The 23470-nt window shown below is 36.9% G+C and overlaps 1 protein-coding gene across 1 annotated transcript in view; it reads left to right on the top strand.

Moving 5' to 3' along the window:
* Nucleotides 1-23470, top strand: part of LOC150081426 (mitogen-activated protein kinase kinase kinase 4-like) — a 350096-nt gene that overhangs the window by 28278 nt on the left and 298348 nt on the right. Inside the window, exons 3-4 of the mRNA XM_090380199.1 lie at nucleotides 7303-7508; nucleotides 12503-12652. Coding sequence (XP_090236325.1) covers nucleotides 7303-7508; nucleotides 12503-12652 — 356 coding nt within the window. The remainder of the gene's footprint in view (nucleotides 1-7302; nucleotides 7509-12502; nucleotides 12653-23470) is intronic.

The following is a 23470-nucleotide window of genomic DNA, read 5'->3' as shown; positions in this document are numbered from 1 at the left end:
TGTCTTGTCAGTGATATACAGGAATTTTTCTAGCTGGGATAAGGAGGTGATTATTCCCTTGTATAAGGCAATGGTCAGGCCACACCTTGAGTACTGTATTCATGCCTCATTTCAAGAAGGATGTAGAGCTGCTGGAACGAGTACAGAGAAGGGCAACAAGGTTAGTGAACGGAACGAAGGGTTTCTCTTACGAAGAAAGGCTTAAGTTTTGCAAATTACAGTGTCTGGAGACTAAGCACTGGTGAGGTGATCTGATAGAAGTGTACAAAGCCTTGAATGGTTTGGGCATGCCCAATGCTGATGGGATTCTTCCTCTTGCTCAGAATAATCACCTTAGATGGCATGAATTCAAATTGAGGAAAGACAGATGTAGGATAGATGTGCGGAAATTTGCCTTTAGCCAGCGGGTAGTTTGTTGGTGGAACAGACTTCCATCCCTTGTTGTGGAAGTTGATAGCCTAAATAAATTTAAGGCTCAGCTGGACAGGTATTTCGAACAAATGGAGGGGTGAAGTGGAATATTTTATTATTTTTTTTTTTTGGCTGATGCTGCATAACTCGCTTTCTTGCATCATACGCCTCTACTAATGCTAATCTATAATGGATATCGACTCCCAACCAACCACAACTAAGGATAAGCAATCAACAAATCTCACTCAAACATAGTATCCGACTTCTAGGACTAATTATGGATGACAAATTAAATTTCCTAGAACACAAAATATGTACAGTGTGCTTAAACATATTAAACATTCTCTGAGCAATATCTACCACAAATGGGAAGCTGATCGTTATTCCTTTTTACACATTTATCATGCTGCGATAAGATCTAGATTAGATTATGGTTCTTCCATCTACTCCTCATCTAGGAAAAGTGTGTTAAATTGGTTATCTCCTATTCATCATAGTGCATTATGTGTCATTTCCGGAGCATTTCATACCCCACCAGTGTACAGTTTATACACAGAGATCCACGAACTCCCACTCAGTCTTCATAGACAAGTTCTTCTGTTGAACTATGCTGCAAAAATTCAAAGCCTTCCTGGTCATCCAACATGACAATAATGTAAATCTTATACGAGAACAAACCTGCAAACCAGCGAGTATCCAACTAAAAGAATCACTTTCACAATGGAACTTAAGCATGGATAAAATCTACCAAGATATCCCCACATCCCTTCTACCATGGGAAATCAGTTCAGTCAACTGTGTCTTGGACCTTGCAAATGGAAACAAACCAATGTCCAAATCAGCATATGAAACAGCTACATTCTTCTTAAGTAATGCAATTCTCTGACTACTCCCATCTGTACGCTGATAGCTTCAAAACAGATACACTCATTGTATCAGTGGTCCTGCCAAACAGCATAATTTCTCAGTCTCTTCCAAAGAATGCAGTATATATAGTACTGAATCGTTTGCAATGTCTCTCACTAAATCACATTGACAAAATTTCTCTCGTAAAAAGTACAATTTTTAAAGATTCATTAAGTGCAATATATGCTTTACAGCTAGATCATCATCATCCATGTCTAAGAAAAATGCTTTCCTGCTTATCACATCTCAGGACAAAAAAACAGTGTTAGATTCGTTGGGATTCCTGTACATTCTGGAATACTGGGCAATGAATGTGCAGATCAAGCTGCAAAACAGCCATCAAATGAAAATTCTCACATGCATAAAATTCCAGACAATGACTTTACCAATATCATCCGAAAAGCCTCTGAAAATGTATGGACACAAACCTGGAAATCTGAAACAACAAATTATTGCCCAAATCCTTGCCCGGCTTTGCTTCGGACACACACATTTAACACACTCATCTCCTAATGAAAGATGATTCTCCACAATGCCTTCAGTGTCTGCCCATTCTATGGTGATGTGTTTACTATTGTAAACGGATCATCATAGAATGTCCATGTTACCAAATTGCCTGCTAATCAGCTTTCAGATCACATGCAAATGAACCATTAACCCAACCCTTAAACGTATTATGGGAAACGAATCAGACATAAATGAACTCTTTACCAACCTCAGTCTAATAAATCTTACCAACCGCATCTAATATGCCAACATCAGTAACAACATAACTTGTAATAACAAAATTAGAACAAGCACAATATAGTCAAAGCAGCTTTTGTGCCATAAAATCACAAATGACAACAACTGAGTAATTTGGAATCTCCTCTTTTCAATCTTCTCTAGCTTAAAATCTCTCTACCGCATTCTATAAAATGCATCTGTTGCCTCTATTGATCTCCCATTTCCACTAATCACGTGGAACTACTCCTTCAATTCCTTTCTTTGCGCCGCATCCGTAGCCAGGTGGGCAGGAGCAGCAGCGCATATCACACGCTTCTTGATTAGACCGGGGTTCGAGCCCATGCCCACCAAATACGGAGGATGCGGAAAGGTCAGGGAATGACCACAGCATATCCCCGGAGCAATATGGCCTTAGTTGCTAATGCTCCTAAAAACCAAATAGCAAACAAACATCCTTTCTTTGAAATTAGACTTTCTCCAGTCCAGCTTTCCTAATAGTGAGGTAATTTTCCTTGGTGATTTTAATGTTTGCAACTCCAGCTGGCTTCTGTTTTTCACTCACGCAGACCCAGCAGGTCGAGATGCTGAGGCTTTTGCAATTACCAATGACCTCACACAGATTGTTCATTTACCTACCAGACAATCCTAACCACACAGCCAACATGTGAAACAGCTACATTCTTCTTAAGAATGTTTCAACACTTCTGATCTTTTTCTCACAAACAACCCTTCCAAGTACATGGTCAAGGTGAGTGAACCCTCAGATCAAAACTTGTTGATCGTCTCTTCTGTAGTGAAGCCTTTCTCTTGTGGCTATTCTCAGCCTCATATTGTTTATTGTTCGACATTACAAGAATGTAACTGACCGGGCTAGCCGGGTGGGTAAAGTGCCTGCCTGGGAACCCAAAGCTCGCGGGTCCGATTCCCGCCTTAGGCTTGGATCAAAGTACTGCAAAAACCTTGGGAGGTGCATTATGGCCACAGAAGCCTATGCGCCAACAACTACCAAAAAAAAAAAAAAAAAAAAAAAAAAGAATGTAAAATGGAATTATTCTTGTAGGAATGATTTACTCCACACTCCACCTTAAAATCTTGTCCTTTATCTAAACATGGGTTTCCTCACTAAATGTGCTAAGACTGTTCAAGACAGAAATGCTGCATATGGCAATTAGCTTGTATCCAAATCTCCAGATTTATTTTCTGCCTACACTAAAGCTTGCAACAATCGTAAAGGAGATATTAATTAGTCCAAACTAAATTTTGAACATGCTAAGAGTACAAAACTTGCTTCTTGTCCGAATAGTAGTCAAGAATTCTGGTCTCTTGCTAAATCTGTTGACCACAACTTTAGCCCATCTGTACTCCCACTTCTGTTAAAACCTGATGATTCTTTTGTAACCTCAGCTAAAGATGACGCCAACTTATTTTTCTTCTAACTCTTGTATTAGTGATCTTGGTAAACCACCTCTTACTATTCCCAGTACGCTACATTCGATGCCTTCCATGTTCTTCTAACAAAGCAACGTCAGAAATGTCAGAAGATTTTTGAATAATTTTGATACAAAAAAAGTCACTCCAGGTTCTGAGGGTCTTTCTATACTTGTCCTCAAAACCTGTGCTCCCTGCTCCTGTCCTGTGTTGCTTTTTACACTTTCTTATTCTCCTGGTGTTTTTTTTCTTGGAGATTTGCTTATATCCTGCCAGTTCCTTAAAATTGTGACAGATCCTATCATCCTATTGCACTTACCTCTACCTCTTTCAGAAGTCAAGGAGAAATCCATTAACCACCAACATCTAAACTATCTTGAAACCTTCCATCTGATCAATGATTGCCAATATGAGTTCTGTTAGTGTCAATCCACTGGTGACACATTGGCTTATGTTACCCATCTATGGACAAATTGAGTGGAAAAGTTTGGTGAAAACTCAAGCAGTTACTCTTGACATTTCAAAAGCTTTTGATCTTGTTTGACATTAAGATCTTCTAAATAAGCTTCCATCTTATGGATTGCTGTTTTCTGTAATCGAGTGAAATCTGACTGCACACTGTGGGTGATAGTTGGCAGCTCTCTGCCTTCTAACCTCTCCACTAATGCTAGTGTTCTGTGGTTCAGTTCTTTCACCTACTCTTTTCCTCTTGAATATTAATGACTTTCTTCCATTGACTAGAAATCCTATCCATAGTTTTGCCGATGATAGCACATTGCTTTCCACATTCCACTTTGTGAAACCTTAACTTGCACAAAAAGCTTCAAACACCCACTTCTCAAATATCCACTACCAATTCCTTAAATGCTGATCTCCAGTGGTGCAAAGATAACTTAATTTCAATCCTTCTAAAACTCAGTCCTGTCTTATATCTCATAAAAAGGTTTCTTCTGCTCATGTGCTTACCTTCCATGATACTCAGATTTCTAGAGAAGATCACATATCTATATTATGGATTACCCTGACTTCTAATCTCTCTTGGCTTATGCACATCACAAATATTGCCTCCTCCACATCAGAAAAATTGGGTTTTCTTTCACTTCAGCATTACTTTTCTTCTAAACAGCTACTCACTCTGTACAAATCTCAAATTTGCCTTATCATGGAATATTGTTCCCACATCTGATGCACTGCTACATAACCTCTCTCAAGCTTCTAGACTCCACTGAAAAGAGAGCATTTAGTTTAATTAATGACCCATCTGTAACAAAGTCTGTCTGCTTCCCTATCTCATATTCTGTGTGTGATGCATGCCTTTTCTATGGATACTTCTGTTAGCACCGTTCTTCTTAATTGGCTTCTATAATTTTTCTATAAAAGGTAAAACAGTAAAAAAAGATCAATAACAAAGAACATGGCATGCAGGAATTGCAACTAACACAATATGCACAAGTGAGGTATGGAATAAAAAGATTCTGAACAGTTTTATTTTACTGCACTGTAGTTTTCTTTCTCTTAAAAGGAAACAGAAATTTTTAACAACTTATCAATTGAATCAAAGATTAAGATTTTAAACAGACTTTCAAAGGGAGAAAGCAGGTCTTCGTTAGCAAAAGGTTGGAAAGTCAACCATAACAGACATTAAAGAAAACAAGGAAAAAATTTTCTAAGTTCACATTGAAACTTAATTCAGATGGTTCAAAAAAAAGAAAGAAAAAGAAAAACTATGAGAACAGCTAATCATCCTCAAAGGTGCCATTTATTTGTAGTTCACACAGAGATGAAGTTTAGGAACCCATATCTGGACCTGTATTGTGTGAAAAGACTCTGGATTTTAACAAAAAATTAGGTGATCCCTTAGATTTTAAAGCCAGTGTTTTTATTTCTAAACTTACTAAACTTTTTTTTAGTCTCCAGAACAATATTTTTGATAAGTTTGAAAATCCGAACAAATCAGAAGTCTGTTTTCAGTTTTTGACGCTCTACTGTACTAATAAAAAAATAAATAAATAAAAAAAGCACTCCACTTCCATACATTTTGAAAAATCAGAATAAAAATGTTCATACTTTATGAACTACTCTTTCATTCTCTCAGTCAAAAACCAACCCAAAGAGCTGAGCTCTGTCTCTTAATCGAAAACAACGTGTATAATATAGTTATGTAATAATATGCTTTAAAGCATATGGCTGGATATTAAATACATAGCTATATGTATTGATGCCATTCAGTATGTTCAGGAGAGATATGGAAGAAGGGGAAACATATGTGTTATCAAAAACTTTCTCAAAATGAGGCCATTCCCTGAGTCAGATTAAGTTCTCTATGGTATGACTTGATTTGCAATACAGGAAAGGTAATAGTGAGGGTATGTTATGAACCAAATGAGTCTGAGAAGTATGAAACAAATTTCTATAGACAATTATGGGCAAGCAAACATGATTGCTTGTCTCTTTTCCCCCATTCATGATTGGTATGATGTTAAAGATCATATGGTGATCATTCAGAAGCCTTATTGGAGAGAGGATGTTTGAATTTATAGTTTCTTCTCTAGTTTCAGTGGAAATTATTAAAAATAACACATTATTTTTACTATTCACCAAAAAGTCCTCTTGCATCAGGAGTAACAATTGTATCACTTTCTTGCATATTCTGATACTGATGTTAGTAAATAAAATATACCTTTGTTAAAATATATCTTTTATAATTTAAAAAAGCCTGCACAGTATAATATTGAAATGGTAATTAAATATAATTGAATAATCTGAAATTCAGTTATATTAAATATAACATAAATTTAATATAACTGAATAACTACATAAAAGTGATAAAATAAATGACAAACTCCAATGCATTTCCAAACCTTTCTTCATCAGCAGAAAAACATTGTATTGTAACATATAATCATTCCACAAAAATACATGACATTGGTACCATATTTGCAATACATGCTCTCATCATGAAACACCCTGGGCATCAGACCATAAATGAGCCATAGTATATCAGAGAGATGGTGTCATATTCATGACAGCTTGTAATGTGTTACAATAAAGTGTTCATCCACTGATGAATAAAGCTTAGGCTGGAAGGTTCCAGAGGTTTTCATTATTTTTATTTTATTTTAATGCTTTTATGTGGTTTAAAAGTTTTTAAATTATAATAGGTTCAATTCTTGGATTGTGAGATATGGTATTGGAGAAATTGGGTGTCATATTAATGACAGGCAGAAGGAACATAATGATGTCATTAGGGAGGCCAATTTCAATCATAAATAATAAATGCAAATTACTGTAACTTTATCTTGTTAATTTTTTTCCAACTTCCCTTTTATACTGTAAATAAAAGTAATATAAATGCATTAAAAATCAGCTATCTGAAAAAATGGACTATTTTAAATCCTTTTGTCTTGGATAACTAATCAGGGTTCTGCTGTAAATTTTTGGACCTACTTTCAGATTCAGGACAGAAAATATAGGTTCATGAGAAAATTAATATTTATTGATTTATCAATTTTTTTTAAACTATTTATTGACCTTATGATGAATTCCTTACCAGATGTTTAAAATATAAGTAGAGTAAAGCTATAAGTAAATTTTATTGTAATGTACATAAGATTAACCATAGTAAAGAAAAGAAAAAATTATACTTTCATTTCATACTTTTTTGTATTTATTGTATACTTTTGACAAAATATACCTTTATGTCAAAATGATTTAATACATGAATTTCTGAAATCAGCAATCATATGGGTGCTGGTTTTTTTTTTTTTTTTTTTTTTTTAACATTTAATTATTACTTGTATTATTAATATCACATTATGATTATAATTTTAGGCCATTTACAGAATAATGAAGCATATATATGGCAGTTGGTAGACATGACATGTGGGCATGAAAGTATTGAGCCCAGTCCAGATCAAGCAGCTTACCTTATTGTTATGAAGTATGATAAATGTGATATGGAAATAACTTCTTGGGATGGACCAGTAATAGTTTTGGAGCCTACAGCTGATGCTACCATTACACTATCTTATGTTGAAGTAAGTTTTGTTAGTCTGATACGGTTTTTATTAGATAGAAAAAAGCCACTTAAGAACTGAGTCAAAGTACTATTTTTCTAGAACAAAAAGGCCTTATGGGTTGCAAACAAATGACATCACTGAATTTTGTATCATCTCTAATCAAACTGCAGTGATGAACTAAAATTTAAAACATAGAGGAAAAAAATAAAAATTTATAATTATATTTATATAAAAACTTGAGGAGATAAATTAAGGTAAAAACAAGAATAAAACAAATAATGTTTCAGAATCCTAAGATATCATTATCAACCTTAAAGAGAGCAATATTACAGTAAATAATAAACTTGTACTGGTGCAGGACAGGAAGATAATGTAAGCTGAGCTACTACCGATGTAGTGTCCTATTGTGCCATCAGTGGCAGTTGGTCTTTCCAAATAAGATCAGCTTGTTTTGCAATAGCTCAAAGCAGCTAAGGATATGATAATTTTACCTTTAATACAGATAGAAAGAGTAGCATAGTATTGGATCATTCTTCTTACCACGAGAATTTATTGCAGCATTCTTTTGTTTACAAGGCTGTATTTCATAATCTAAAAAAGACTTTATAAAGAAAAGTTATTCAGTCACTTTTTAAAACATAGACCAGGACAAGATTAAGTATGAAAAGTTCCACAGGCTGTATGTCTCAGGCAGCTGCTTCCTTATTTTTATCTTATTTTCCTAAAATTCATAAACTGTGTTATTACTAAGACCTGTTGTTTCATACTCAGCTTTCTGGCTGAGAACCTTGTTAAAATTTCCATTTATTCTCAAAATATCTCAGTACACCCCTGAAGCTGAAGCCTTTGGTCTCTTCCTCTGCTAGTAAAATCCAATAATTACTTTACATTACAACTTAAAATTATTACAACTGTTCTGTAATATAATTACTTTATTAATAATTAGTTATTATTATTTTATTAATTGCTTCAGTAATCAGGGTATGCTGTGCTGCAACAAGATCTAGAAAAATTAGGCACATGGGTTGAGAAATAGCATTTGAAATTTAAAATTGACAAATGCAAGGTACATGTGTGTACATAAGTGTATGAGCCTATGCAGCATCAGCCAAAAAAAAAAAAAAAAAAAAATCCTAAGATTCTAAGATATCTTATAATCTGGTCTTAATCTTATCTTATAATTATATAAGGTATCTTATAATCTTAGAATTTATAATCTGGTCCATTGTTGTTTTCAGTATTTATCAGTGATATTGATGAAGGTATATCAGGGTACACACATATATGTGTTTACATATATATGTGCATAAGTGCCTATTATCTTCACCATGTCCATCCATCCATCGATTTGCATGTAACATTTCAACTCCCATTGGATGGAATTTCATGAAATTTTATATTCAGTTCTTTTAGAAAGATGGTTAAGCTATATCTTGAATACTGCATAGAGGTTTATAACTTGCTTCAGGAAGGATATAGTGTCTGTTGAGAAGGCTGCAGAGAAGGGCAACACGAATATTCAGAGGCACATAAGAATACTCTTACCAAGAAAGATTTGTGCCCTGTAAGTTGTCTGGAAACTAGGCATCTGCAAAAGACCTGATTGAAGTGTTTATCAGGCCTTTCCAGCGTGAGTGTTGCATCATGTCCCAAAAGGTTTCACCAATTTTTGGCATTATATCAGCTTTTTTTTTTTTTGCTTTGATTTCCTTTCACTGTGTATATTGATGTAAGTGAATGAGTAATGCATTAGACATTTATAATCATTAATATTTTCATGAGCTTCAATATGAGAGTATAAAAAAAAAATGTTTGTGTTTGTACTCTGGCATGACCATCAGTGGAGTTTACAATAAATTATCAATACAAACATAAATCATTTTTAGCAATCACAGGCTTGAACCCTGGTCCACTCGAAGAGTACATGCTCCAGCACTCTTGCTCCTGACCACTCAGCTACATTAGTAGTACATGTTTGAATTGGCCATGGTTCTAAATAAAGAACAGATACAGTGATGTTCTTATATTCTTTCTAACTTGTAAACAAACTCCTTCTCCTACATTGGCCATCCCAGCATAAAAACAGATAATTTATTTATACTGTGCAGCCAGTGAGCTCTGGGCACATTCTTTCTCTTTGAAAGCTAAATAACTGATGTTGATTTCAGATGGTTTTAGTTAAGCATATATACTTAGTTTTTCACACCATCCATCTCACTCTTGTATACATGTTTTTGACATGAAACAAAGGGAGTTGCATACCATTGCATTTACCATAAACTTAAAGATAATGTTGGCATCAAAAAATGTTTGGAATGCACTAGCTTAATGCAATAAATGAGTTAAGTAAACTTACTGCTATGGATAAAGGGATGCTTAGTGGAAGAAGACAGAGAGTGGTTATCAATGGGTACTGCTCTTCATGGACTAATGCCATTAGTGGATTTCCCTAAGGATTCAGTGCTGGTCCATTGTTGTTTTCAGTATTTATCAGTGATATTGATGAAGGTATATCAGGCTTAATGTTTAAGTTTGCAGATAATACAAAGATTGGCAGTGTGGTTTATGACAGTAATCAAGATGAGTTACTACAACAAGATCTGGAAAAATTGCGTCAGTCAAGGGGCTGAGAAATGGCAGTTGAAGTTTAACATTGACAAATGCAAGGTATTGCACATGGGTAGCAGTAACCCCCAAGGAACTTATCAGCTGTAGTACTACACTGAGGGTAGTGGAGAATGAAAAGACTTGGGGTGATTATGCAGTCAGACATGAAATTCTCTGCGTAGTGCAGACATACTGCCAGGATAGCTCATGGAGTTTTGTTAATGATATACAGAAACTTTGCTAGCAGGGATAAGGAGATGATTATCCCTTTGTATAAGGCCATGGTTAGGCTGCATCTTGTGTACTGTATACAGGTCTGGAGGCCTCACTTTTGAAAGGATATGGATCTTCCTGAATGGGTGCAGAGGTACAGAGAAGGGCAACCAGATTGGTGAAGGGAACAAAAGGATGCTCTTACCAAGAAAGTTCTGCAAATTGTAGCATCTTGAGATCAGGCATCTGCATGGAGATCTGATTGAGGTGTGTAAAGCCTTGACTGGCTTGCGTAAGTTGAATGTTAATGGTATTCTTCCACCTTCTGAGACTACATACATGAGGGGGCATAAATTCAAGTTGAGGAAAGATGGTTGCAGGATAGATGTGTGAAAGTTTGCATTCAGCCAGCTGGTGGTTGATTGTTGGAACAGGCTGTATAAACTTGCATCTTGGATCGTTTTGTCACTACTAATGGTAATGTGAACAGCAAATTTCACGCATCATCTCACTAGATTACAAATAGCATCTATAGAAAGTATAGACTATACTTCTATGCATTCTGTAGATGCCATTACATGATATTACATTATTATATATGCTGTTACAGACATACAAATTAGCGCAATGCATCAGTTTGTACATAGTAAATCACTGAAGATGATGAAATGGCATTGTTTTCATTACATCTCATATTGTGAATACCTTCACAACAAGTTACATGTCATCGTAGTGTTTCACCAACTTATGAATTCTTATGCATCCATAAAAAAAATGGGGTAGTTCTTTCTTTATAAGATTATTGCAGGTTGTAATATAGCTACCATTCTATCCTTTAAATCTTGCTGGCTGCAAAAATTGTTTGAACCGCATAGACAATGCAGTGATCGTAATTCTTATAACAGGAAAAACTTGGCTTTGCAATGAGTTGCATTACTTTCAAACAGAAGGCCTCACTAAAAGGATAATTGGCTATTTATTTAAAAGATGGGACTTCTTATGACAACCTGGTTCAAGACCAACTGTCCCCTCATTAGATAGCAGCTGTCAGTAGTTGTAGTATGCAGACAACTGCTCTTGCAAAGAAGTGCAATGTGAGCTGCTATGCAGGATACAAAATCTTACTTTTTAAAGTTGTAATATAGCTAAAACTATCATTTTTGTCTGAGTTATCACTACAGATACCTGCTGTCCTGATGAGAGATTAGTTAGTCCTGAAACAGACTGCCATTGCAGACTCATCTTTTAAACAAAAAGCCAGTTAAACTTATGGCAAGGCCATCTGTTTGAAAGTAGTGTAATACTAGGATAACTCATTACAAAGGCAGGTTTGTTCTGTGTGAGAATTAATACCATTGCATTACCAATAGAGTTTAAATCCTGCTGGCTGCAAAAGCAGATAAAAAGACAAAATAATCCTGCAAACATCTTATTTTGCTGTGACCATGTAGCTTTTAGTAAATGTAAAAATATTTCACTTACCACGAAATATTTCAGTTACCAGTGGTAACTGTATGCCACACGAATGGCACAAAGTTTGGGTCATTCTTTTAATTCTTAATATAGATATTAGGAATGAAGCTGAATTATCTTCTTTTCTTTTTTTCTTCTTCTTTTTTTTAACTTGAAGTTTCCAGCACCATGTTGACTGTACTATTGTCATCTTGTAATTTAAACCATCACTGGGTTTATCATATGTGGGACTGATACTTAGATACTTACCTTCCCTCTGTTGAAAATTAAGGGGTTGGGAGAGATGGACAGTGGTTGGCAAGGGTGGGAGGGATGGTAAAATTTTACTAATAAATAGTAATATACTGTTTTTTCAATTGAATTGCAATAGTATCCCTAATTGATAACTACATTAGGTGTTGCTCTTGTATTTATTTATTTATTTTATTTTTTTGATGTTCTTGCCAGAGGATTAAATGTAGTATAGTGATTGTATTTGTTGTATTCTATCATATTGATTGTATTTGTTATTGGTGCGAAAAGAAACAAAATAAAACAAACTGAATGTAATGAATATACATTCTGTAGTATTTAGTTTTAATTTGAAAAATGAGACTCGTGGGAGAAATAATATTTTGCTTTCATCCTGCTGAAATGGGTATTTTTTTAAGTAGTATAACTAGTCCATAGAGATGTGACTATTTCTGACATTTAAGAAACTTATTTATCTTGTTAAATAGGTGGATGGATTACTTCTGGTAGTCAACCATTCTTCTCAACTGATGAATCAGTGTCATAAATTTCAGAAGGTAATGAGTAATACTCTTCAGGTGGATAAACAGCAGACATCTTGTAATCATGCTATTGCTGAAGCGCTAGAAGAGCTTAAAGTAAGTATAAATATAAGATCATAAGTGCATCCTTATATTGGAACTATATATATTTCTTCCTCATATATTAGGCACCTCCGTAGCCAGGTGGGAAGGAGCAGCAGTGCATAGCACACGCTTCTTGATTAGACCGGGGTTCGAGCCCATCACCACCAAATACAGAGGATGCAGAAAGGTCAAGGGAATGACCACCGCATATCCCGGAGCAATATGGCCTTATTGTTTGAATGTGAATAAAAAATCACACCATTCCCTCCAAATGCCTGTCCAGTTCCTCCTTAAATTTATTCAACCTATCAACTTCCACGACAGATGGAAGTTTGTTCCAGCAATTAACCACCTGTTGGCTAAAAAAAAAAAAAAAAAAAAAAAAACCAAAACCAAAAATCCTCATATATTATGTGGTTTTTTTCCTAAGTTGAAAATTATACAAGGACATGCTGGCAGATTATATAGCATTAAAACATGGCATACTGGTGGCAATTTACTGATTAACTAAATCGCTGGTTGCTGTTAATCTGTCCATGACTTTCTTGTCACAAATAGCATCATAAACAACTCTCCAAAAAATGTCTAATATTGTTAATCTAGAAAAGTTACAGAAAGAAGCAAAATATTCAATGGATCATCAAAAAATAATTAATGTTAATATATTGCAAAGTTTAACAACCTAACTGTAATCGTAATTTATGACACCATAGAAAGTTGCATAACTTTATTATTTTTTTTTTTTTATTGCGATCCTAGACATCAGAGGTTGTTGAAATCAATATTACTCTAGTATCATGAATGAACTGAAGATAAGGAATGTGAAGCTATGCAGGTTGTAATTTTCAGAAAATATATCAGGAGAGAAGTTGTTCCATAGATCACAGGTAGAGGAAATAAACAAAGAGGAAGAAGAAAAGTTAATTGAATAGATTTCAGTTAGTTCACACGTGTTTCATTAATTTGGAAGAAAGAATTGAATGGTGCTCATGGAAATATCTGTAGGAAAGGCATGCAGTAGAAATAACAAACTTAATGGTAAAAAAAAAGTAATAATAATAATAATAAATAAGGATTAGCAAACATGTACTTAAAATGGATAAATATTTTGCTATGTTTATGTTTTTTTTTGTTTTTTTTCCCCATTGAAAACTCCACAATCATTTTTTTAAAATTCAAACAGCCATAGCTCTGTAACTTTTCAGGGTCAGATAAACTTTATATAAACTTTTTCATTGTTTTCAGGTCTTAAATCATCCAGAAAGTGCGAATTGCATGTAATGAAACACTATATAGAAGAGGTGCAAGAATATTTATTAATTGTTTGCTTCATGATAATGCACTAGCCCACACTGCTATCGCAACCACTGATCTCACCTGGAAGTTAAGACTTCATGTCTTGCCACACCACCTTATTCCCTGACTTGGCACCTTCTGACTTCTTTCAGCAAACTCAAATTTCCAATATAAAATTAACATGTAGTAGTAGTGGCATGTGACGCAAGAAAGCAAGTGTATGAGCTTATGCAGCATCAGCCAAAAAAAAAAAAAAAAATCACACCATTCCCTCCAAATGCCTGTCCAGTTCCTCCTTAAATTTATTCAACCTATCAACTTCCACGACAGATGGAAGTTTGTTCCAGCAATTAACCACCTGCTGGCTAAAGGCAAATTTCCGCACATCTATTCTACATCTGTCTTTTCTTAATTTGAATTTATGCCCCCTTAGGTTCGTAATCTGAACAAGTGGAAGGATCCCATTAGAATTCAGAATTCTCAACCCATTCAAGGCCTTATACACTTCAATCAGATCACCGCGCAGGTGCCTAGACTCCAGCCACTGCAATTTGCAGAACTTAAACCTCTCTTGGTAAGAGAATCCCTTCATTCCCCTCACCAATCTTGTTGCCCTTCTCTGTACACGCTCAAATAAATCTACATCCTTCCTAAAATGAGGCCTCCAGACCTGTACGCAGTACTCAAGGCGTGGCCTGACCATTGCCTTATACAGAGGGATAATCACATCCTTTTCCCTGCTAGCAAAATTCCTATATATCATTGACAAAATCCCATGACCTGCCCTGGCAGCCTGGCAGCAATGCCTGACCATTGCCTTATACAGAGGGATAATCACATCCTTTTCCCTGCTAGCAAAATTCCTATATATCATTGACAAAATCCCATGACCTGCCCTGGCAGCCTGTCTGCATTGCTCAGAAAACTTCATATCTGACTGCACAATTACTCCCAGGTCTTTTTCATTTTCTACCACCTTAAGTGTAGTACCACACAGTTGGTACATTTCTCTGGGGTTACTTCTACCCATATGCAGTACTTTGCATTTGTCAAGGTTAAACTTCAGTTGCCACTTCTTAGCCCATCTGCCCAAATTATCTAGATCCTGTTGCAGTAGCACACTGCCATTACTGTCATTAACAACCCTGCCAACCTTTGTATCATCTGCAAACTTCGACATTAAGCCTGATATACCTTCATCAATATCATTGATAAATATACAAAACAATAGTGGACCTAACACCGAACCCTGTGGGACTCCACTAATAACATTAGTCCAAGAAGAGCAGCACCCATTGATTACCACTCTCTGTCTTCTCCCACTTAACCATCCTTTTATCCATTGTAGCAACTTACCCTTAATACCATTCTGCTCCAATTTGTACAATAGTCTTCCATGCGCAACAGTGTCAAAAGCTTTCCTGAAATCCAAATATATGATATCAAAATTATTTTTTGCATCCAGTTCCTTTGTAACCACATCAAAATATCCTATCAAATTTGTCAGACAAGACTTTCCCTTAACAAACCCATGCTGTGTCTGAATTATTGCTGCAGTCTTGTCTAGATGATCCTGCCATGCATCTTTAACCAGTGGCTCCATTATTTTACCTGGAACAGAAGTTAAACTAACTGGTCTGTAATTACTCGTGTCACCCTTCGATCCCCCTTTGCCGACCGGGCTAGCCGAGTGGGTAAAGTACCTGCCCGGCAACCCAAAGGTCGCGGGTTCGATTCCCGCCTCGGGCTTGGATCAAAGTACTGCAAAAACCTTGGGAGGTGCAATATGGCCACTGAAGCTGATGCGCCAACAACTACCAAATCAAAAAAAAAAAAAAAAAATCGATCCCCTTTGTGAATTGGGGATACATTTGCAGATCTCCAGTCCGTGGGAACCTCCCCTGAGTCCAAGGATGCTCTCATAATTATGGCTAAGGGTTTGCTTAGTTGCTTTGCTGCCTCCTTTAATATAACTGGATAGATCCCATCCACCCCAGGCGCTTTTCTTATGTTTAACTTCAACAATTTCTCCTCCACTTTGCTTTCAGTTATTCCAAAATCATTAAGTATCCTGCTACAATTTGATAACCTTCTGCCTTTTTCAAACCTTAATAATTCTTCTTGTGTGAATGTAGATGCAAAATACTCATTTTGCATCTACATTTTGCATGTGAGGCCGCCAGTGCTGATGAAAAAACAGCCGGGGCATATCCTGAGCACTAGAAGGCACAATGTCAAAATTTGCAGACAATGTAAAGATTGGTAGAGTCGTTAATGATCAGTGCCAAGCAGTGCTCCTTCGGGGGATGACTTGAACAGACTTCAAAAATGGTCAGAGAAGTGGAAGTTATGTTTTAATGCAACAAAATGCAAGGTCTTACATTTGGGAAATAGCAACCCCAAAATAAATTATACAGTTGGTGGGGTTGAATTAAAAACAGTGGAAGAGGAAAGGGATCTACTAGTTGCGATATGAGCAGATATGATATGAAGTGTTCTGAGCAGTGTAAACAGGCAGCCAGGAAAGCCTATTGTGTCCTATTGATGATTTATCAAATATTATCCTGTAGAGATAGGGAGGTCAAAATCTCACTGTATGAGGCAATTGTAAGACCACATTTGGAATACTACATTCAAGTATGGAGACCTCATCTGAGAAAAAAACATTGAGCTTCTTGAAAGGGTCCAAAGACATGCAACTCGCATGGTGAAATTGGCAAAAGGACAACTGTTCGAGGAAAGATTCTGATTATTTAGGCTGCAGAACTTGGCAACTAGGCACCTCAGAGAAAGCCAGATTGAGGTTTATAAGGCTCTGAGAGGGATTAGTAAAAGGAATGAAGGTGGAATTTTCACTTATGAAGAATTCCAGTACTACTACTTTCAGTCACATAGCTCCCTGAGGGGCTGTTGTGGCCACCAACAAATTCCTTCGACTGCATCGACCATGTGCTATACAAGCAGCATCGCAATGTCATGCCCAGAAGTTCACTGATCCCATCCTTCCACCTAGTTGCAGGTTTTCCTCTGCACCTCTTCCCCTTGGTTTTTCCTTCCATTATATTCTTCAACAGAAAGTTTTCTCTTCTTACTATATGACCAAAAAATTTGAGTTTTCTTTTGTTGATGCTATGAAGAAGAATTTTAGGCCTGCCAATTTTATTCAATACCCACTCGATCCAAGTAAGAAATACGCAGTACTCACCTGTAACACCACATTTCAAATGCATCAAATTTCTTCCTGTCAACTCTTTTCACATTCCATCCTTCACATCCATAAGTGGCAACTGGGACATCGCCATCGCCGGACAGTGCAGTGTTGAGTCAGTTTGGTGTGACATAAGCATTGGGAGATCAAAATTGAGAGTAGGAGTGTGCTATAGGCCTAATGACTCTGATGAGTATAATAAGGAACTGTACAGGGAAATAGAGTGGGCCAGTAAATCAGAGAGTCTTATAATGGGAGATTTTAATTTCCCAGATATTGACTGGAATTTGGGGGCTGGTTACTCACACACTAGCAGGGCTTTTGTGGATTTATTGGATGAATTGTTTTCTACATCAGCATGTTCGGGAGGCAACTAGAGGGAGTAATACTCTTGATTTGATTATCAGCAGTGATTCTTCATGCATTAAGAATCTGCAGATAAATGAACCACTAGGTGGCAGTGATCACAGTGTGCTGAAGTGGGATTTACTCAAAGAGGTAACTACCATTAGGGGTAAAGGGAAGGGTTATTGCTTCCGTAAAGGTGACTACGATGGACTGAGACAGTATTTAAATTCTATACAGTGGGACCAACTGATGATGTTACCAACAGCAAATTCAAAATGGGAAGCATTCAAAGAACTTATCTTGGAAGCTACTAGGCTTTACATACCAACTAAGAAATATTGTTCAAGGTTTAGGCCAAAATGGATGTCAGATGAACTAATGAGGCATATGGCAGAGAAGAAAAATGCATGGGACACTTACAAATTAACACATGACACAGAAGCCTATGATAGATACAAGTTGATATGCAACCAAGTTACAAAGGAGGTTAGGCAGGCGAAGGCAGATTACGAGAAATCTTTGGCAAGGGATGCAAAGAAAAACAGCAAAGAGTTCTTTACTTATGTAAACTCTAGAAGGAAGGGGATGAATCAGATTGGTCCACTGGATATTGATGGGTCAACTGTTGATGATCCTGCTCAGGTAGCTAACAAACTAAATGAATATTTTGCATCGACATTCACACATGAGGAGTTATTCAGCAAGGGGAATGCCAGAGGTGTATTCAACTCTAGCAGTAAGCTACAGAATCTTGAAATAACTGGGAGTAAAGTGGAGGAGAAACTGTTGAAGATAAACACAAGAAAGGCACCCGGGGTGGATGGGATCTATCCAGTTATATTAAAGGAGGCAGCAAAGGAAGTAAGCAAACCCTTAGCCATAATTATGAGAGTTTCCTTGGACTCAGGGGAGGTACCCATAGACTGGAAATGTGCAAATGTGACCCCAATTCACAAAGGAGGATCAAAGGCTGACACAAGTAATTATAGACCTGTGAGCTTAACTTCTGTTCCAGGAAAATTAATGGAGGCACTGGTTAAAGAAGCACTGCAGGATCATTTAGACAAGACTTCAGTTATAGCTCAGACACAGCATGGTTTTGTTAAGGGGAAGTCTTGCCTGACCAACTTGATTGGATACTATGATGCAGTCACAAAAGAACTGGATGCAGGGAATAACTTTGATATTATATACTTGGATCTTAGAAAGGCTTTTGATACTGTTGCACATGGAAGACTGCTACACAAATTGGAGCAGTGTGACATTGGAAGCAAATTGCTGCTATGGATAAAGGGGTGGTTGAGGGGGAGAAGACAGAGAGTGGTAATCAATGGACACTGCTCATCGTGGACTAATGTTATTAGTGGAGTCCCTCAGGGCTCAGTGTTGGGTCCATTATTGTTTTCTGTATTTATAAATGATATTGATGATGGTATATCAAGCTTAATGTCCAAGTTTGCAGACGATACAAAGGTTGGCAGGGTTGTCAAGGACACTACTGACACTATGCTGCTGCAACAGGATCTGGAAAGGTTGAGCAGATGGGCTGAGAGGTGGCAAATGAAGTTTAACATTGACAAATGTAAAGTACTACACATGGGAAACAGCAACCCCAGAGCAACGTATAAACTCTGTGGTACTACACTGACAGTGGTAGAGAATGAAAGGGACTTGGGGGTGGTTGTGCAGGCAGATATGAAGTTCTCTGAGCAGTGCAGACAGGCTGCAAGAGTAGCTCATGGAGTATTGTCAATGATATACAGAAAATTTTCCAGCAGGGATAAGGAGGTGATTATTCCATTGTATAAGGCAATGGTCAGGCCACACCTAGAGTACTGTATACAGGCCTGGAGACCTCATTTCAAGAAGGATGTAGAGCTGCTGGAACGAGTACAGAGAAGGGCAACAAGATTAGTGAATGGAACAAAGGGGTGCTCTTACGAAGAAAGGCTTAAGTTTTGCAAATTACAGTGTCTGGAGACTAGGCACCAGCGAGGTGATCTGATAGAGGTGTATAAAGCCTTGAATGGTTTAAGCATGCTCAATGCTGATGGGATTCTTCCTCTAGCTCAGAAAAATCACCTGAGAGGGCATAAATTCAAATTGAGGAAAGACAGATGTAGGATAGACGTGCGGAAATTTGCCTTTAGCCAGCGGGTGGTTGGTTGGTGGAACAGACTTCCATCCCTTGTAGTGGAGGTTGATAGCCTAAATAAGTTTAAGGCTCAGCTGGACAGGTATTTTGAACGAACAGAGGGATGAAGTGGAAGTGGGTTTTTTTTTTTTTTTTTTTTTTGGCTGATGCTGCATAAGCTTGCTTTCTTGCATCAAATGCCTCTACTAATGCTAATGCTAAACTGGAAAAATTAACGAATCAGTGATTCTCAGTTTTGTCTTTAGAGGCAGATCATGATCTCTCCATAATTTTGTCAGATCAGCAACCAACATTTTAGCAGTTGCCTGTCATCTCTTTACATCATTTGAGCAGTCACTATTTTTATTTATTCTTGACCCTAAGTAATCAAATTCATCAACTTATTCGATATCTTGCCCATTAACCTTCACTTTACTGGGACCGAAATTATCACCAATCACCATAATTTTAGTTTTACACACATTCAGAAACAATCCATTTTTCTTACTTGCTTCACATACTCTCCTCAGAGTTTCTTTAAGATGATCCATAGAATTACAAATTATCACAGTATCATCTACATAACAAAGGTTGTTTATTTTCAGTCCTCCAATTTTGATGCCAGTCTCTAAATCTTCCAAAAGCTTCAAGCATGATATCTTCAGCATAAAGATTAAAAAGGTTGAGGTGACAAATTACAGCCCTAAAGACATTGAGCTTCTTGAAAGGGTCCAAAGACACAGAACTCGCATGGTGAGATTGGCAAAAGGACCACTATTCGAAGAAAGACTCTGATTATGTAGGCTGCAGAACTTGGCAACTAAGCACCTCAGAGATAACCAGATTGAAGTTTATAAGGCTCTGAGAGGGGTTAGTAAAAGGAATGAAGGTGGAATTTTCACTTATGAAGAATTCCAGAAATAGGGGCCATAAATTCAAATTGCAGGGGATGAGGTTTAGCTTGGACTGTAGGAAGTTTTCTTTTAGGCAGCAATGTGTTGATTGCTGGATAAGTTGCCCTCACAGGTAGTTGAGACTGACAGTTTGAATAAATTCATATGTCAACTCAATGATTACCTATTTTAGGATGGAAGCACATAATTTGTATTCGCTTATCTATTCGCATTATTTATTTTTTTTCCAGTGCAGCCAAAGCCTGTGGCTTCCTTGCAGTATACGTAAAATACTATTACTGTTACTATTACAAGCAACCCCCATATAACATGGTACTGCTACAACATGGTTTCGCTGTAACACAATTCATCAATTGTGGCAATCCTTGCACAACACGGTACTTTTATAACACGGTTAGAGAATTTCGGCAAATCCTGCATAACACGGTATTTTTGAACTTTTGTGTGTGGAAAACCCTACTATTATGTTGGATGTAATTTTTCAACATTTCCACTCTTTTTGAATCCCCGCTGTTGACCTGCTATTCAAAAAAAAAGTTATTGAGAAATCCGTGTATTTTATTATGTTGGGAAATCCCCGTGTTTTGTTCTGTGTTATTGAACTTAAAAACAGCTTCTGTAGCCAAGTGGTCAGGAGCGGGAGTGCAGTAGCACACGGTCTTTGAGTAGACCGGGGTTCAAGCCCCTGACTGCTGAATACAGTCGATCTGCCAACCCGCACTGGGTTGGCAGATCGACTTATTGAAGTAATGGAGACATGGAAACATTTTTCAGTGGAAACATTTTTCAGCGTGGCAGATTATGGTCCATTTCCCTCAGCATGAATTGTTGAGGAGGCTTCCATCCTGCAGTGGGTTGATAACGGCTGCACTTTACCTTTTTTTTTTTTTTTTTATTGAACTTATGGAAAAATTTTAGATTTCAAAGTTTTATTACTATTGGATAGTGTGCCAGGCCATCCAAAATTTTTAAGTCATCCAAACTTTCAAGTTATGTTTCTACCACCGCAGTTGCTAAGTTAACACAACTTGTTTCATTCAGCCATTAGATCAAGGCATTATATCCACCTTTAAAACTCGTTACATCAAAAAATCGTTACAATATGGCCTTAGTTGCTAATGCTCCTAAAAACCAAATAACAAACAACAAATAAACAATGGATTTTGGAAAAAATTGATTCTGAATTTATTGAAGTAATGGAGACATGGAAACATTTTTCAGTTGTGGACTGTATCAAAATCATAGTTTTATCGCTCAAAGAAGTAAATCCATCAACATTAAATGCGTGTGGAAAAATGTATGGCCAGAGTTAGTTCATTCAGGAAATATGGTCGAACCAACAGAAAACAGAACTGGTGCAATAGTAGAACTTGCTAAGTTGGTAGTAGGGGGAGGTTTTGATGATATGGCTACTGAAACCATTGTGGGTAGCACAGTTGATAGAATCGCCCTCCTCCCCACACTGTCTGGAAATGACCTGAGTTTGAATACCTTCAATGATGGGATGAATTTTTATGGGTCTTTTTCACGTGGCTGAGTTAGTCGGGCTCAGGCAAGGGTAGCATGGTTTTTCCTCCCAGAAACTTGGGTTTCTTGTCCAGCAAAACAGAAAATCGACCTGAGGACACATGCAGTTTATGGACAATATATGCAGAGTGACATGGCCTTAGTCGCCGATGCTCCTAAAAAAATAAAATAAAATAAAATAAAGATATGATTACTGAAGACATTCAAAAATTACTGATAGAAAAAGAGGCTGGTGAAGCAGATTTGGTGGAAATGGCATTGTAGATAAACCAAATCAATTCAGAGATGATAGTGCAGATGAAAATTCTAAACTTCTAAATTTTACACTAAAAAGCATACGGGAAGGCATAAAGCTAGCCAAGCAATTAGAGTCTTATTTTTCAAATGCAGATTCTTGAATGAAAGGAGTGCAAAGTTCAAAAGGGAACTTCAAAAACGTTTAGTTCCATACGATGAAATTCACGAAGAGTTATCAAGCCAAAGCAAACAAAACCAGATTACTGATTTTTTAAAAAGCAGAAGATACATGAAATCTAGAATGGTGTATTTTTGTTAGCTTTTAGAATGCAACCCCCCCCTTTTTGTACTTTTCTTTGTCCCGTATAACACTGTTTCGCACAACATGACATTTTATAGGAACCTAACTGCCGTGTTATACGAGGGTTACCTGTACTTAGAGTGACTCACAGAGGAAGGTGAATATCCATCTGATCTTGTTTTCAACGTAGATGAGACCAGCCTGTATTGGAAGAAGGTACCTTCAAGAACTTTCATCTCCTGTGAAGAGAACCATGTTCCTGAATTTAAACCTGCCATTTAACTCTTCTTCTTGGCGGAAATGCTTCAGGAACTGTAAGACTAAAGCCATTGCTCATCTATCACTCTGAAATGTCAAGGGTAATGGTGCTCATTAAAGAAAATTTACCAATCATTTGGACTTCAAACAGAAGGGCTTGGGTGACACAAGATGTCTTCACAAATGGGCATAGAGTTAATTTTTGTACAGCAGTACATTGCTGCTATGAAAAAAATAATTATTCAAGGAGGACACTGCTGTTGTTAGACAATTGGAGAAATATGACTGTGGGTGTAAAAGGTGTGAATATTTGCCGACAAATACCACCTCCCTTTTACAACAGTGGACCAGGGTATCATAGTAAATTTTAAAGCCGTTTCCCATAACATCTCCCTAAAGTCTACCTCTGGCAGACTTGAGGGAGATGTTATGGGAAATGGACAACTGCAACATGTCTGTCAAAGAATATTAGTGGTCCTATAATATCCTCAAGGGCATCAGCAACATCAATGCTGCTTGGAAAAGGGTCACATCAACTTGTATAAATGGAGTGTGAAAGAAAGTGTGGTCTGAGTGTGTACTACATGATTTCAGGATATTTGAGGAA

Source organism: Mastigoproctus giganteus, chromosome 8, assembly GCF_048544385.1.
Source record: "Mastigoproctus giganteus isolate SK-2022 chromosome 8, ASM4854438v1, whole genome shotgun sequence".
Taxonomy (NCBI): domain Eukaryota; kingdom Metazoa; phylum Arthropoda; class Arachnida; order Uropygi; family Thelyphonidae; genus Mastigoproctus; species Mastigoproctus giganteus.
The sequence above is the reverse complement of the archived record's forward strand: the minus strand, read 5'-3'. Positions and strand labels throughout refer to the sequence as shown.